Source organism: Belonocnema kinseyi, chromosome 2, assembly GCF_010883055.1.
Source record: "Belonocnema kinseyi isolate 2016_QV_RU_SX_M_011 chromosome 2, B_treatae_v1, whole genome shotgun sequence".
Classification (NCBI taxonomy): domain Eukaryota; kingdom Metazoa; phylum Arthropoda; class Insecta; order Hymenoptera; family Cynipidae; genus Belonocnema; species Belonocnema kinseyi.
The window spans coordinates 103,836,222-103,853,037 of NC_046658.1; the positions used below are offsets into that span (position 1 = coordinate 103,836,222).

Consider the following 16,816-nt stretch of genomic DNA (forward strand, 5'->3'; position numbering starts at 1 on the left):
TTGTCTTACAATTACTAATTATGAATAGAAAATGAGACAAGAGGCAATAGAAAAAGTATTAAACTTTGAACTTAAATAGTGATTATTAAGATGTTAACTTTTGAATTTCAGATATGCCATAGTGCAGTGCTTGGGAGATGCAGTGTTTGTTCCAGCTGGTGCTCCGCATCAGGTGCGAAATCTGCATAATTGCATCAAGGTAGCAGAAGACTTTGTGTCGCCGGAAAATGTCTCGCACTGCTTCCATCTGACTCAAGAATTCCGAGCACTGTCTGACACCCACACGAATCACGAAGACAAACTGCAGATCAAGAACATCATCTATCACGCAGTGAAAGACTCGCTGACCGTTTTGGCCCACGCGAAGGACGACAATGTTTCGAAGGGACCAGCTAATTCCGACGTGAAAGTCAAGGAAGAGACGTAGCGCAAATCCCTGGCCAGGATCGTAAGATCTGTTGTTCGTTGATTGACCAATTCTGGTTGTTGTGCCCCAAAGTCGTCGTCGTCGACTCTTAATGATGTTCGAGCGGTGCTCCCCCGAAGTAAGTGCGAGCGACAGAAGAAGAAGATGCGATGAAAGGTGCGAGCGAGGAAGATAATCAGCCAGAAAACGCTCCGAAGTCTTGGACGGGATGAACAGAAAGGAGTTTGTGATATTGTACGAGTAGCTCGAATGTGTTTGCTTTTTTCATTGGCTGAGCCAAATAAGGTTTTTCGTTATTTCTTCTTGATTTGAGTTTCTTTCTTTTCTTCTCTATTTTCTTTCTTTTTCCTTTTTTTTTTCAATGTCTCGTTATTATCGGACATGAAGTCCGTGAGATTGTGTCTCAGTTAATCTTGGATCGGGTCGCTCGCTCGCTCGCTTGTTCGCCCTGCGTCCATTACCATTGTGATACCAGATGGACTTGGATCATACATTGTTTGTAATTAATTATATCGTGCCTGTATCCAATACACACTGTCTATATATTATATATAGATGTAGATAATCGATACTTTGTAAGAAATTCCTGATAGCGATTGCCGATAAAGAAAGAAAAAAAGATGATGTCTAGGAAGGTACTTTGTGCAATTAGAAGTCGTCCTCGTTGTAGCGGCGACGTTTCAGCGGATCAACGCTCTTTATCGATCCGTTTCGTGTGCTCTCATGGTGTGTGTGGTGTTTTCGATGTTGTCTGGATTCAGGGAATGGACGATACCTTTTTCACTCTCTCTCTCTCTCTCTCTCTCTCGCTCGCTCGCTGTGATTGATGTGTTCCGAATTGTAAAAGTAAAAGTACTGCCGCGCTTGCTACTGATGTTCGCTTAAACCGAGAAGGGAAATTGTGATTAATTTCCTTCTTTCGTCTTGTTTGATTTCGACTTATTTGTTGCTCTATCTTTATGGCGAAAAAAGTGTCATCCGTTCAGCGTCTATGGAAATAATAAGGGATATTTGTGTATATATTTTATTGCCTTTTCTAAATCTACAAAACAAGGAGTGGGCAAGCTGTTGTTTTTTTTTTAAATTTTATTATTAGGGAAAATGGAAAAGAAAGAAGCAGGTTTTACAGTTTCTTGATATTGCAAACTTAATTTTCAATTTCTACTCAGTGGCAGTAGGTACTGTCATTATTTAGTAATGCAAGCCTAAAGTTAGGCTGATGATATATTTATGCGCGAACTTTTTAAGTGCCAATGTTGAACGGTTTGGGGACGGAAATATTGTATGTTGAAATTATGCGAAAATTGAATGCGTGGACGTGCATCATCCAGTTCCTGACGTTCGACAGTCCGTATCGAATGATTTATTCACACCACGTGACAGGAGAAGTGAAATTTTTTTTACAAGGGATATGTTCGATTCGAGGAGACTCTTGGTCGAAAAGTACCTTCGGTTTTTTGAACGTCTACTTTCCTCAGTTTTATTAATTTGATTGTAAAAATGTGATGAATTTTATTAGACCTTGGGTGGATGGTTAGTGATACCTTTCCCCTTTGGTTGTTTTTTGAATAAGCAAATGGAGGGAGAGAGAGAGAGAGAGACAGCGATTTCAGTAAACTGCATTTATAATCCCTCGCCGAGAGTCTAGCTCGAATCCGAAGCGTCGTTTGGAAAATATGTAGAAAGAAATACTGGAATCCTGGAATTTGCAATTTCTTTGATCTCAATATTTGTCTAGCATACAACGACTCGATTAAATGATAACTCACGAGTAAAGTAAAGAATATCTTAGCGTTAACGAATACGATACTTGAATAATGTTAGAAAAATGGTAAGCAACAAAAAAAAAAATACCCTTATTATCTGTGAACGGGGGCAGCAGCAGTGTATAAAGAAGTTGTAGGAAGCGTATTCTATGTATTATTAATGTCGCTGCAGACAAAGCTATTAAACAAAAAAACTCTCGCTACGTGTAAATACATACAAACATTTATACATATATACATGTATGCATATATAAATATGAAGGAAGATGAGGAGGATTAGGAGGAGGAGGAGGAGGAGGAGGAGGAGGCGGTATGAGGAGTAGGAGGAAGAAGTCTAGTTTTAAGAGAAACACTCCACCACAAGACGGAAAGCACTTTACACGCGTAGGTAGTTAGTCTATTATTATCATTATTCGAATAATAATAATAATTACTATTATTATCATTATTGCGATTAATAATTATTACGAAGAATATGATATTTAAATGTTGCTGAAGATGCCGAACGTACGGTGAAAAATATGAGCGTCTAGTAGTTGTATAGTGTGAAGGACGGAAGTGCGAAAGGACGACGAATGATGATCGAGTGGAGTTTAAAAAAGTGTGTGCGTGTGAAGGTGCGCGTGCGTCCGTGAGTGGCTCAGAGAAGAAGGTGCGCATGAGAGAAGATGATTGTGCCGTGGATTGGGGGCGAAGTGGTATGGACAAGACAATGTACAGACCTTAGATCCTTAAAAATCCTAACCCCAGTGTCCTGCCCCACCTGACTCCACTCCACTTCACGCCAACCCATCACCGGTCGCCCCCAATCACAGCAGTTATGAACCGCGGGCCGGCGGGTCTGAGTATAATTTTTTGTACTGTGTAAATGTAAGAACATACGTTTGAATAAGAAAATGTTTATATTATGAAAACACAGTGTCTTCATTTTTCTTCTTCACTACTCTCCTTTCCCTTAACTCAAACTTTAAGTAAATAATCTAAGAAAAAATTAGATTACAAGAAAGTTGAAATTCTTTACTTTTGCTTTAAACATTTTTTTCAAACTTGTTCGCTAGATGGTCGTAATTAATGTCCGGCATCGCAAAAATGAAAATTAAAAGGAGATTCTAAGAATTTCGAGGATTTGGTTTTAAACGATTTGGACGGGTTTCAGTTTATTTGTAGGGTTTTAAAGCTGTCAGGAGTATTTTAATGAGGGCGTCCAGCGACCTGGAAATCTCTTGAGTTTTTCACGATAACCTTTAATTTGAATTTTTGTTTTGCTTTTAAAACAGTTTTCGAGGGGTTGATCACTCGATTTTTGAGTATGCACGGAATATCAAATAATTCTGTAGAACTTACAATTATCGTAAAGCTTTTATAATGTTTAAAAGGATTTTGAACATTTTAAAAAGAGTTTACGAATTTGAAAGACTTAAAAAGGATATAAAAAAGGCATGTAGAAAAGATTTCAAAGATTTTTAATATTTCAAAAAAGATTTCCGAGATTTTAAATATTTTAAAAAGAATACAATAGACTAGATGTCAAAGATTTCAAGAATATCAATGAATCAAAAAGGGGAATATTATACCAGATTTCAAAGATTTTAAATAATTTCAAAGTTTCAATAAATTTGAAATTCCAAATGAGCACAAAAGATTGAAGAAACTTTTGACAAAGATTAACGAAATGTTTCACAAAGATTTCTAGGATTTCTAAACGTGTTACCAAAATTTAAAAAGATTTCACAAATATTTCAAAAAGGATTACAGTATACCAGATTTCAAAACATTCTAAACGATTTCAAAATATTTTACAAACATTGCGAATATTTCAAAATACTTGAAAAAGTTATTACCGAAATTTTAAAAGATTCAAAATATTTTAATAGTGCAGAATGAATAAAAAAGCTTTTACAAATATTTTAAAGATTTCAAAATGGATGCAATTCGCCAGATTTCAAAGATTTTAAACGATTTCAAATTCGTTTAGAAGATTTTATAAATTTTTGAATATTTCAAAAAACTTGACAAAGATGTCAAGAATCTCAAAGATTTTACAAAAATTTAAAAAGATTTCTAATAAATACAAAAAATTTCAAATTCAAATATTAAAAAAAGGCAGCACCCAAAATTTCAAGATTTTACCAAATTTCGAACATTTCTAAATATTTCACAAGTATTTCAAAGATTTTACCAAAATTTAAAAATATTTCTAATATTTTAAAGATGTCGAATGAATAGAAAAGCTTTTACAAGTATTTTAAAGATTTCAAAAATGATGCAGTTCACCAGATTCCAAAGATTTCAAAACATTTTAAAGATTTAAAACGATTTCAAATTCGCTTAGAAGATCTCAAAAGATTTCAAATATTTCAAAATACTTGACAAGTATTTCAAGGATTTCGAAAATTTTACAAAAATTTAAAAAGATTTTTAATAAATACAAAAAATTTCAAATTGAAAGATTTCAAAAAAGGAGCATTACCCAAAATTTCAAAAGATTTTACAAAACTTTGAATATTTCGAAATATTTCAAAAATTTCATAAAGAATTCAAAAAGTGATCAATACACTAGATTTCAAAAGATTTTACAAATATTTCAAAAAAATTTACAAAGATATTACCAAAATTGTAAGAGCTTCAAAATATTTAAATGATGTCGAATGAATAAAAAAGCTTTCGTAAATATTTTAAAGATTTCTAAAAGGTTGCAGTTCATCAGATTTCAAAGATTTCAAAACTTTTGAAAGATTTTCGACGATTTCAAATTTTTTTAGAAGATTTGAAATGTTTTCACAACGATTTAAAACATTTTACAAATATTTCAAAAAAATTGTCAAAGATTTTACAAACATTTGAAAAGATTCCAAATATTTTAATGATTCCACATGAATACAAAAGATTTCATAAAAATTTCAAAAGGGTGCAGTTTACCAGATTTCAAAGATTTCAATACATTTTTAAGATTTTAAACGATTTCAAATTTGTTTAGAAGATTTCAAAAGATTGTACAAATATTTCACAAATATTTTTATGATTTTAAATAAATACAAATATTTCAAAAATTCCATACAAAATCCTGTTGAATAAAACAAGAATCCAACGACCAAATTTGGTAGTTGGATTCTTGTTTTATTTAACAGGATTTTGCATAAATTTGATTATTGGACGTTAAATGGGATTTTTAATTTGGATTTTGGTATAATTTAAATTTCTTAAATTTTAAAAATTCCATAGAGATGTCAAAATAATACAAGAATTTCAAAGATTTAGAAAAAGTTACAGTAAAGATTTCAAACGAGTTCACATGCTTTTAGAAAATTTTAAAAAATGTCAGAAAGGTTTCAAATATTGCAATGATTCAAGTAAATGCAAAAAATTCAGGAAAGATTTCCCAAGTATTTCTAAGAATTAAAAAAAATATATCAAAGATTTCTGAAGTTTTAAGCAATTTCAAAAGGTTTTGATAATTTTTAGAAGATATAAAAATATTTCAATGATTTTAAACCAACACAAAAAGAAAATAATGCATTTTAAAAGATTGTAAGGAATTTAAAATAATTTCATAGGATTAAAGTAAAGTTGAAAAAATTAGAAAATTAAAAAATTAAAATGATTTTGTAAGATTTAAGAATATTTCAAAATGTAAGGCGCGATTTAAAAGATTTAAAGAATTTTTACAATATTGAAGAATTCATAGGATTAACAAAATATTTCATAAGTTCATAAGAAATTTTTATGGTCTTGGATTTCAAATTATTTCTAGGGATTTCACCGGCTTTAATTAAAGAGATTTTATAAGTTCTTAGAAGATTTAATTGTAAAAGATATTAAAGATTTAAAAAAATAAGAGGATTTTAAAGAAAATAGTGCATTTTAAAAGATTTTGAGGAATGTCATGGAATTTCTTAGGATTATAGTAAATTTCACGAGAATCAAACATTTCAAATTATTTCGTAAGATTTTAGAAGATTTTGAAGATTTCAAGCAGATTATTGGAGACTTTTTCTAGAGATTTAAATAGAATTCATGAGCTCTTTTAATGGATATCAGTGGATTTCTGTGACGTCAAGGAATTTCAAAGCTTTTAGTTTATAAGGAATTTCTATAGCGCGAGATTTTAAATGATTTGTGGGGATTTCACAAGGCCTAATCAAAAAGCTTATTTTTATAGATTTTATGAATTCTTAGAGGATTTAAACATTTTAAAAGGAATTTTAAAAGATATTAAAGATTTCAAAATGATGCATGAAGTTTTAAAAGAGTTCAGGGATTTTTTTTAATTAAGCGGATCTCAAAGAAAATAGTGTGTTTTAAAATATTCTGAGGGATTTCATGGTATTTCGAAGAATTTTGTAGCAATTCAGACAATATTAAAGGATTTTAAAAATGTATCGATGATTTCAATGATATATTCAATAAACTGCAAGGGATTTCAATGAATTTCTAGGAGATGTTATGGAACATAATTAAGAAATTGAATTAAATTGCAAGGCACTTCTAGGGATTTCTGAGGATTTTTACGGTTTTCAGAGATTTCGAAGGAATTTCAACGTAATTATAAGGGATTCATAAGATTTGAAAAGAAATGATAAGATTTCGAAGGAATTGAACAAATTTAAACGGTTTAAAGTGTATAGAATTATTTAAATTTTTATTTTGGGTGTTTCCTAAAATAATTCAATTTTTAACATTGAAAATGTTTAATTCATTTAGAATTTTTTCACCGTAAACGGTAACCAAATATTTAAAGTTTCAAACAAAAAAGATTAATTTTCTACCAAAAAGACGATTTTTCGGCAAAATACGTGAACTCAACCAAATAATTAAATTTTCAAATAAAAAGATCAATTTTCAACGAAATAGTTAAATTTTAAATAGTAAATACCAATTTCTAACCAAGAATGAGATAGTTAAGTTTTCAGTTAAAAAAAATTAATTTTCCCCAAAAAAAATTCAACCAAATTGATGAATTTTCAACTAAAATTATGAACCTTCAAATAGAATAGTTGAATTTTAACAAAAAGGATGAATTTTCGACTAAAATCATGAACCTTTATCTATGCTAATTAAATTTTTAAACAAAAAGATAAAGTATCTATCAAGAAAATTCATTTTTTTCAAAAAGGCCGGATTTTCAACCAAATTCATGAATTTTCTACTAAAAGATATAAATAGCCAACCAAAAATTTAAGACCCAATTTTCAGATAAAAATTATTGATGCTACCAAAAAGATGAATTTTTAATAAAAATTATGAATCTCCAACTAAGATAGTTGCATAAGTTAATAAAAAAAGATAAATATTTAATTAAGATAGTGAATCTTTAGAATAATTGAATGTTTAACAAAAAACATTAAGTTTCGACCAAGAAGATTTATTTCCACTCAAAAGACGATTTATTAATTTAAAAAGATCATTCTTCTACCAAAGTTATTCATCTAGAATATTCAACTCATTTTCAGTTAAAAAAATTAATTTTTAACAAAGAAACAAAATGTTAACAAAATATTTAAAGTTTCAACTGGAATAGTTACATTTTTCGTAAATAAAAAAATAATTTTCATCTGAAGAGAAAATAAATTTTCAACAAAATAGCTCATTCTTCAAATCAAAGAAATATTTTTTCAATTAAAATTATGAATCCTCAAAAAAAAGTTATTTTTATCAAAAGAGTTCATATTCTAATGAAGTAATTACATTTTATGTAAAAAAAGATTAATTTTGAACGAGAAATGTGTTGGTCATATTTCAACCAAAGAAGACTTTAATAATTAATCAAAAACAGCAGAATTCAACTACAAAATATCACTTGTTAACATTAGCTGAATATAAAAAAAGAAACAGTTTTCAGTCAAGGGAGAGAAAAAATTCAAAACAAGTTTTTGAATTTTTTCAACTAAATAGATGAATTTTAAACCAAGAAGATTAAATATTCTAGCACAAAAGATTAATTTACAAAAAAAAGATGTAAATTTTCAAACAAATAATACAATAAAAAATCTAGAAAAGACTATATTGCGTAATATCAAATAACACCTGGAAACCTGGAAATGTTAGAGAATTTTTGTTTAAATTCTCAAGTTAAAGATAATCCAGTCTTTACGCTTTGCCACTTGAAGTTAGTTCAGATATTTGTAAGATTTACGATTTAAAAAAAATCGATTTTCAACATTTAAAATAAGGAACTGGCATCCGGCTGAAAGTACGCGCATGCGTAGAAGCTGAAAAAGGCGACATCTTGTGGCAAGTGGCACGCAATGCACGTCTGTGCACGTCGCCATATTGTTGATGGAGTTCATATTTGTTCATATTGTAAAGGTGTTTACGCGGCTTCGCGACAAAATCCAATTTTAAAAATAAGAAAATCAATCCATAATAGTTGAAGTGTTGCCCGGGCAAAAGTTAGTGTTGTGGACATTTATCCTGGCATTCCATAATTTCGCACACTGGATATAATGAGTGAATGCGACAATCCAGACGAACACTGCGAGACGTCCAGGGTACGCGAAGAAAAAGCAATGGGTGACGTGCATGATGAGCACACCGAGGATGATTCTTACCGTGAAAGTCCTAGCCCGGAATGTCCAAGACAGGAAGCCGACGGTGCTCCAGAATCCTCCGGTGATGAACCTTCACCCATTGACACTCCCTCATCTGATTCAGTGGAGTTACAGGTAGGCTTCTCCCTTTCACAGATTTATTTCAGCCGAAGATTCTCACGCTTTCACAATTTTCTTATTTCCCTTGGTATTTTCCTCCCTTGTCTTATGTCAGTTTAATCTTGGTTCTTCAAAAAAGAAAAACAAGCCTGTTCAATTCAATCCGCTCATTGCTGTTGTATAATTTTCTCTGCGAAGTTGAGAGTTGCATATTAAATATTTGTATATAATCGGTATTATTTATACATTTAGAACTAGAACTGTATGTTGTATTCGGAAACAAATTTGATATGTTGAGCATTATTGTAGTTTTTTAAATTGTACTAGAAACAATGAATTGAAAACTTGTTTCTGTATTTGCAGTGAAAATACGCAAAATATTTTTTTGAGGTTATGCGTTGTACTGTCAAAATGAAAACCGATGGAACTATTGACCCATTCTGACATTGCTTGGAAAAGTGTAGATGCTTCGGAAATTCTCTTAAGTGCATTAAAATTGTAATTGTGTATTCTACTTATCAAAAAGCTTATCGGCATTTGTCTCGACGGGCTGAAATCGTAGAAATGTTTGGAATTATAGATATCTAAGTATGTTATGTTATTGATGGAAAATTGTATACTATTATATATAATTTTTCGTTGGTTTCGAGAATGAGGGTTTTACGCTTCAAATTTTATCGAATTATATTAATTATATGAATAGACTTTCGTAAGAATGTTGAATCTTATCGTTCGAAGATGTTTTCGAGCAAATGGATCTAATTTTTAATTTTTAAGAGGCCGTTGAATCGGAAAACCCGGCAATTTTTTAGACCGGGAAATGACTTGTGAATTTTTCTTTTGAACGGAAATTTTACAAACTTTAGTTGGAAAATTGGTTCCAGTTCGATTTTAACAATTTTTGAAATAATTAGATGAATTTTTATCTTCTTTATTTATGATATTTAGTTTATAATGCGTAATTCGAAAATCTTTTACTTGGCAAAATTTTCCAATTTAGATTTTTATTTTTAAGCGTACATTTTTTATTTAAAGAATTTTCAAAAGCAGTCTTGAAAGACTTAAACAATTGAAAATTAACAGCGTTTGAAATTGAAAATTTTTGACCACAAAAATGTTTACTTGATCAACTGTAAATACAATTTCATTAATTATTTAAAAAATTGAATTGTATTTACAGTATTAAACACTGAACAATAATTGATTTGTTAAGACGTTTCTAAATCCGTTCAAAATTTAAGGATGTTCAATTCAAAAGTCTTTGTTGTAAAAAATTGTTAATACTTTGAGACTAAATTGTTTGAAATGGACAGCCTTGAATCTTTGAAATTTCAAGGTGCTTTTCAACTTTGAAGGTAACGATTTTATTTTTTCTATTTAAAAAATGATTAATTTGTAAATGCAATTCTTATGTTTTAAGTTATAAACAACAATTGAAAACTTACTATTTGTAGAACAATTCATGTAATTTTTAGAGATATTTAGGGGTTTTGAAAAGACTCAAAATTAATTTCAAACTTTAAATGATTTCAAATATTTTAAACGAAGTGTGCGTTCCGAGAAAATTCGGATATTCGTAATGAAATTTCGGTGCAAATAGTCATGGCCTAATTTAAAGCAAAATGTATATTTTTCGCAGATTTTGAAGAAAAAATGCGTAAGCTTTTACGAATTGTGAAGGTCTTCAAAATATTGAACACATTTTCTTAAGATTTGGCAAGAAAATCTAAAATGATTTTTTATTTTGAAAAATTATTTGAAACTCGAATAATGTTAAATTTGAAGAAATTTGAAACAACCTGTTTGTTTGTCAAGACTGAAATAAAATTATGAATCTTTTTAAGGATATATAAACTATTTCAAATCGAAATAATTCAACTTCTGATGTAAAAAAATATCAGTTGAAAAAAATGTAATGGTTCAAGTTCCTAGCTTAAAGTTGGTTCAAATACTATAATTTTTCAATTTTCAAATTTATTGATTGATTTTTCTATTTTGAGAATTGAAAATGACAATATGTTTATTTGTATTTTTAGTACTGAATCTGAATCTTTGAATTTTAATACTGATGCTTCAAATATATAATGCAAATTACGATAATTAATTTTTTAACTCTTAAAAGCTTTTAAAAAAAGTTGAATCTGAAACAATTTAATACATGTTGAAATTGTGAAAACTGGATACAGAAGTTCTTATCTCACATGAAATTGTGACAGTTACAAAATTGATGTAGTAATTTGAAAAAGAAGTACATAATAATAAAACTTTATCGAGTTCGTAACAAGAATGATATGTACATAAATAGCTGACAGAGACATGGTAAGAACTATGGTAATGAAAAAATCTAAGACCCTTTCGTTTGAAATTATCAATAGGATTGTTGAGCAGTCTCAAATTTAATTTTTAAATTTTACCATGCACAATTAAGTTTTTCATCAATAAATTATTTCAAATGTGAACGACTAAAATTGAAAAATATCTAGTTTTTTAAATTAATTTTATGTGAAGTAAAATTATAGGATTTTCAAAACTTTCCAGAAGTAGCAACAATCCTTTTTTTTTAACGAAATAAACAGTCTAATCGAAATTTTCGGTTTGTAGATATTTAACATATTTAAAAATTAACCCCATAAAATTGTTCGATTAAACCAAAATTCAAACGAGAGTTACAATATTTGGAACTGAACCTAATGACATTTATCGATTGAACACAAATTTGATAAGTTCTAGAATTTGAGCAATTTTCTAAAACTACCAAAATGTTTAACATTTTTTCTTAAGTATACGTTTCATAAAAATATTTAATCAATGTGAAGTTTCATCAAAATTTAAACTAATTTCTTTCTATTACTTGTTTTTTTGTTTTGAATAAAGCTAACTAAGCTTTTCTAAGAAACGAAAAAAATTGTCCTTTTTTATTCAATATTTTGTTATGGAATTTTAAATAGTTTATGTTTTTAATATTTTAAAATAATATCCCAGGGACGTAAACGCGCGTGTGCATTTTATTTAAACCGTTTGTTAAAGAGTTTTTAAAGTTATTTTAAAAGATTCAAAAGAATTCGAAGAGATTACGTTACAAAAAAATTCAGAACTCTTAATGAACTGTTTTTAATTTGAGTTTAAGATCATTGACGAATGTGGTTTCAAATACACATTCAAATAATTATTAATTATATTACGGATGAAGTAAAAAATCGTGGACAGAAATCGTTGATTATACTTATAAGTATCACGATTTAATTATTAATGAAGGGATTTTCAGAAGAGGAAATCTTTTTGGTTATGAGAACGAGTTAAAATTAAAAATGGTTCATTTAACACATTTTATATTGTCTTGAAATTTTTTATATTGCCCTCGATGAACCTTCAACGGATTGCTTCAAATTAAGAAACTATATATATTTAAGGGAAGACATCATTACAAATTCATTTGACATTATTTAAAAACCATGCGATTTCTTATAAAAAGATGGTTGCTTTGCTGAATGTAAAAGTAAATTTTGAATATTTTCACTTCTTTAAGCTATTACGATTATACTTAACAATTACCATATTGAGATAGACCCAATTATTTATTTCCTTTCTTGTTAACTAATAGATCGCAGAAAACTGTGAAAGTTTAAACAACACAACCATGCAAGAAAGGAACGGTATAGAGAGCATCGAAGCTTTAGCTGAAGATTGCAAGGATTCATCTGAAACTTCTTCTGATGATGCATTCATTCTTCCTCTTCGTGCTAGAGATCCTTGCAGGTGTGAGATGTGCAGAGTAAAAAGGTAAGAATTTGTTCTTTATGAAAGGGATTAAAGCTCGTCCATAAACTACGTTAACAATTTGATAATACATTTTAAAAAAATTATTCTCTGTTTTAAAGAAACTTATCCCTTTTTTCGCTTGAATTCGAACTAAATTAATAAAACCCAACAAAAAAAAATTAACTACTTTTAGTTGAAAGTCTACTATTATATTCTGGGTTCGGAATTCATCTCGTTTTGTTTAAACTTCTAGTACATATTTGGTTCAAAAACTGATTATTTTATTGATAATGCAACTATTTTGTTAATAATTCGTCTTTTTTTTACCAGAAATTCAGCTAATTGGTTGAAACTTGAGCAACTTGCCAAAACATTAATTTTTGTTGATGAAATGAAGCTTCTGGACTAAAGAATTATCTTTTGGGTTTAACTGTTTTGTTGAAAATTCATGTTTTTTAAGATTTATCACCTTAGTTAAAAATTCTTCTTTTTGACTGAAAATGTAACTATTTTGTTGAAAATTAATTTTTTTGCTTAAGAATTTTTTTAACTGATAAAGTAAATATTCCATTTTTTGTTTAAATTTAACTGTTTGGCAGAAAAAGGACTTTATTTGTATAAAAATCATATTTTCGCCTTAAAAATTCAAGTGTTTTGTAGATCATTCTTCCTTTTGGCTTTAAAATTCCACAATTTTGTTAAAAATGTATGTTTTTTATTGTTGAAAAATCGTGTTTTTTAAAATAGAATATTAATCTTCTTTCTGGAAAATTTACCTTTTCGGTTAAAAATGGCTCTTTTTTTAGTCAAAAATTCAATTTTTAAGTAAATTGTATGGATTTGATTCGATTTAGCTGGTTATGAGAAAAAAAAATTCATAGTTACAAACTCATAGATTTTCAATATTCATTTCCTTGATTTCAAATTGAACTTTTTTGTTGTTAATTTCATATATTTTCTTGTTCTTAAAAATTCCAGCATTTAATCTTCTGGGTTCAAAAATCCTATTTTCGATTGAATTCTTTTGAGAAAAATTCATTTTTTTGCGATTCATCATTTTAGTTAAAGATCACTCCATAGTTGAAAAATTAACTACATATTACATAGTTATTATTTTGTTGAAAATTAATTTTTTTAAACTAACAGTGTAAATATTCTATTTTTTGTTATAAATTTATATTTAAAAAAATTGATTTTTGTTATTAAACAATCATGCCTTTTTTTTAATTTATATTTTTTGGACAAAAATTAATCTTCTTGATTGAAAATTCATTCTTTTTGATCAAAAAGGCAACGGTTTTGTTCTAAATTAATTTGTTTCGGTTGAGGGTGCAACAGTTTGGTAGAAAATAAAATTATTTGGTTGCAAATAAAATTGTACGTAAAAATGTAACTTTTTGGTAGAAAATTAACTTTCTAGTTTAAAAAATCATACTTTTGGGTTAAAGATTAAACCAGTTTGTCGAGAATTCATCCTTCGCACTTTAAAATGCAGCATTTTTGTTAAAAATTGATGTAATTTGTTAAAAATAATTTTGTTGGTAGAACCTTAATCTTCTTTTTGCAAAATTAATTTTTTAGTCGAAAATTTGACTGTTTGGTTAAAAATTCAATGTTTAAATTGAATTTTTTTTTAGTATTTAACTGAAATTTTTATTATTTTATTTTAAATACAACTATTTTGCTAAAATTTCGTTTTTTTTTGTCAGAAATTGAGCTGCGTGGTTAAAACTTTGACTTCTTAGTTAAATATTCATTTTGTCGAGTTGAAGATTTATCTCTTTGTTTGGGGATTTAACTATACCATTTTTAGAAAATTAATCTTCTGGGTTAAAAATTGTATTTTGGATTTAACTCTTTTGTGAAGGAATGATTTTTGTATGATTCATTATTTTAGTTAAAAAATCATCTCTTTGGCTGAAAATGTAATTACTTTGTTAAGCATACTTTTTTAAACAAACAATTTAACTATTTTATTTTTTGTTGAAAATTGATATTTTTAATTGAGAACTGTTCTTTTTTAGTTGAATATGTATGTATTCTGTTAAAGGGTTGTCCTTTTTGGTTGAAAATTCTACCATTTTGTAAATAAACGTCGTTTTGGGTTGAAAACTAAACAGTTTTATTGAAAGTTACTGTTTTTGTTCAAAGTTGTGTTTTTTGTAGAACATATAATCTTCTTGCAGAAAAAATGTATATTTTTGGCTTATTTGGTTAAAAATTAAGCGTTTATGGTTGAAAATTTAACAAATTTTTTGTTCAAGTCTTTTTTCTTTTGTTAATTTTTTTATCTGAAAATTGCACTAATCCATTTTTGTTGATAAATTTATCGTTTACAAGTTAAAAATTTTAAATATACATATTTAGTAGGAAGTTCATGCATTTTGTTAAAAATTCGTCTTTTTATTATAAAATTAACCTTTTTTGTTGAAAATTTAACATATTATTTCGACTTGGCATCGGAGAAATTAAAACTTAAATGTTGTATTCAATGTGGCATCTACATTTATCTGATTTGAAAAAATTTATTCCTCCATTATTATTCTATTTTCCTGAAATATTACCCTATTTTCAATGTTTTAATAGGAGTTTGGGCAACGTTACTTACTTACTTTTTGAAAATGGAAAATGTTTTTTTTGTACTTAATTTTGTAATTAACAGGAGGATACTTATGGAAGAAATGGAGAGAGCATTAAGGTTAAACAGCCTTTGGACGGATTTGCGAAAGCACATACATTCTGTCTTTCACGCGGCCATGACTGCTTCCAGTGTCCCTAATTCTCTTCCATCTCCAAGCGACTCCTCTCGTCAAAGCAATTTGCAAAACACTGTTGTACAGTGAGTATTTTCCATCAAAGTACCTGATGCTTGTTTCCTTTGCAATCATTATTGATTATGATCTATAAACTCTTTGCAGATTATGTAAGAGCGACCCTCATCAACTTTCTATGAGATTGGTTAGTCAAGCGCAAGAGTTCGTAGTGGAAGTGAAGGTTCAACTCTTAACTCTCCTTCACAATCAGAGGATTAATCATTTAGCAGAAATTTTCTTAACAAGTTAGTACACAGAGAGAACTTTCAATCTATCGTTTGCAGGGCTCGGATCGTGCGACTTTTTGCGACTTCTTGAAGAAAAATGCGACAAACTGACTTTCTTCCGTTTTTCTCAGAAGTTTGTTATACTTTATTTATTTTTTTTTTAATTACAGTAACATTTTTTTCAATGCAATTCAAAAATAGAAAAGAGTGACTAATTTCTTATTTAATCTTTATGCTTGGCAAATTTGGAATTAATAGCGTTTGACATTGAAAAAGTTCTAATTTCGTGAATCCGCGTTCAAAGTTTGATTTTTTTTTCAAATTGCAAGCCTTAACAGTTGGGCGTTTTCAAATCGAAAACCTTTAAAATTAATTAATTTTTCATTAATTTAAGTATTTTGGATTGAATTACATTCTTTGGAGTTAAAAATTCTACGATTTGGTTGAAAATTGGATTATTTATTTGAAAGTCCATCTTGAATGATTGATTCGTGTTTTTGGCTCGAAAATTCTACTATTTGGTTTAAAATTAAATTATTTTATTGAAAGTGACCTATTTTGGTTGAAAATTCATCTTTCTTATTTAAAAATTAACCTTCTGCTGAAAATTAACCTTTCGCTGAAAATGCAACTGTCTTCTAAAACATTTGAATTTTTGCTTGAAAATTAATTTCTTTTTTCAAAATTCAAGAATTTAGTTAAACAGTGATATTTTTTTTTCGTTGAAAACGATTTTTTTGTTGTTAAAAAGTAATCTCTCTTGGTAAAGATCTATTTATTCAAAATTCATCTTTTCAGACTGATAATTTAAAAGTTTTCAAAAAAATATTAGAATTTTTAAATTGAAAATTTAACTATTTGGTTACAAATTCAATTATTTTATTGAAAGTAACCTTTTTTGGTTGAAAATTCATCTTTCTTGATTGGACATTAACCTTTTGCTGAAAATTATCCTTTTTGGCTAAAAATTCAACTGTCTTCTAAAAAATTCATATTTTTGCTTGAAAATTAATTTCTCTGTTTAAAAATCAAGTAGTTGTTTAAAAATTCATCTTTCTTCATTGAAATTCATATTTTTTGGTTTAAAATTCAAATTCTACGGTTCATAATTCAACAGTTTCTTTAAAAAATTCGTATTTTAGGTTTGAAAATTCAACTGTTTGATTGAAGTTTAATA

At 28.3% G+C, this 16,816-nt stretch overlaps 2 protein-coding genes across 5 annotated transcripts in view; both read left to right on the forward strand.

Moving 5' to 3' along the window:
* The window catches only part of LOC117166853 (probable JmjC domain-containing histone demethylation protein 2C), a 345,468-nt gene extending 342,361 nt beyond the window's left edge, over nucleotides 1–3,107 (forward strand). For all 3 annotated transcript variants that reach the window (XM_033351211.1, XM_033351213.1, XM_033351212.1), the window contains exon 19: nucleotides 112–3,107. In XM_033351211.1, the coding sequence (XP_033207102.1) occupies nucleotides 112–427 (316 nt within the window). In that variant the 3' untranslated portion in view covers nucleotides 428–3,107. The remainder of the gene's footprint in view (nucleotides 1–111) is intronic.
* A 5,358-nt stretch (nucleotides 3,108–8,465) lies between these two features.
* The window catches only part of LOC117183100, a 49,137-nt gene continuing 40,786 nt past the window's right edge, over nucleotides 8,466–16,816 (forward strand). For both annotated transcript variants that reach the window (XM_033376267.1, XM_033376268.1), the window contains exons 1-4: nucleotides 8,466–8,855; nucleotides 12,442–12,620; nucleotides 15,262–15,438; nucleotides 15,518–15,657. In XM_033376267.1, coding sequence (XP_033232158.1) covers nucleotides 8,637–8,855; nucleotides 12,442–12,620; nucleotides 15,262–15,438; nucleotides 15,518–15,657 — 715 coding nt within the window. In that variant the 5' untranslated portion in view covers nucleotides 8,466–8,636. The remainder of the gene's footprint in view (nucleotides 8,856–12,441; nucleotides 12,621–15,261; nucleotides 15,439–15,517; nucleotides 15,658–16,816) is intronic.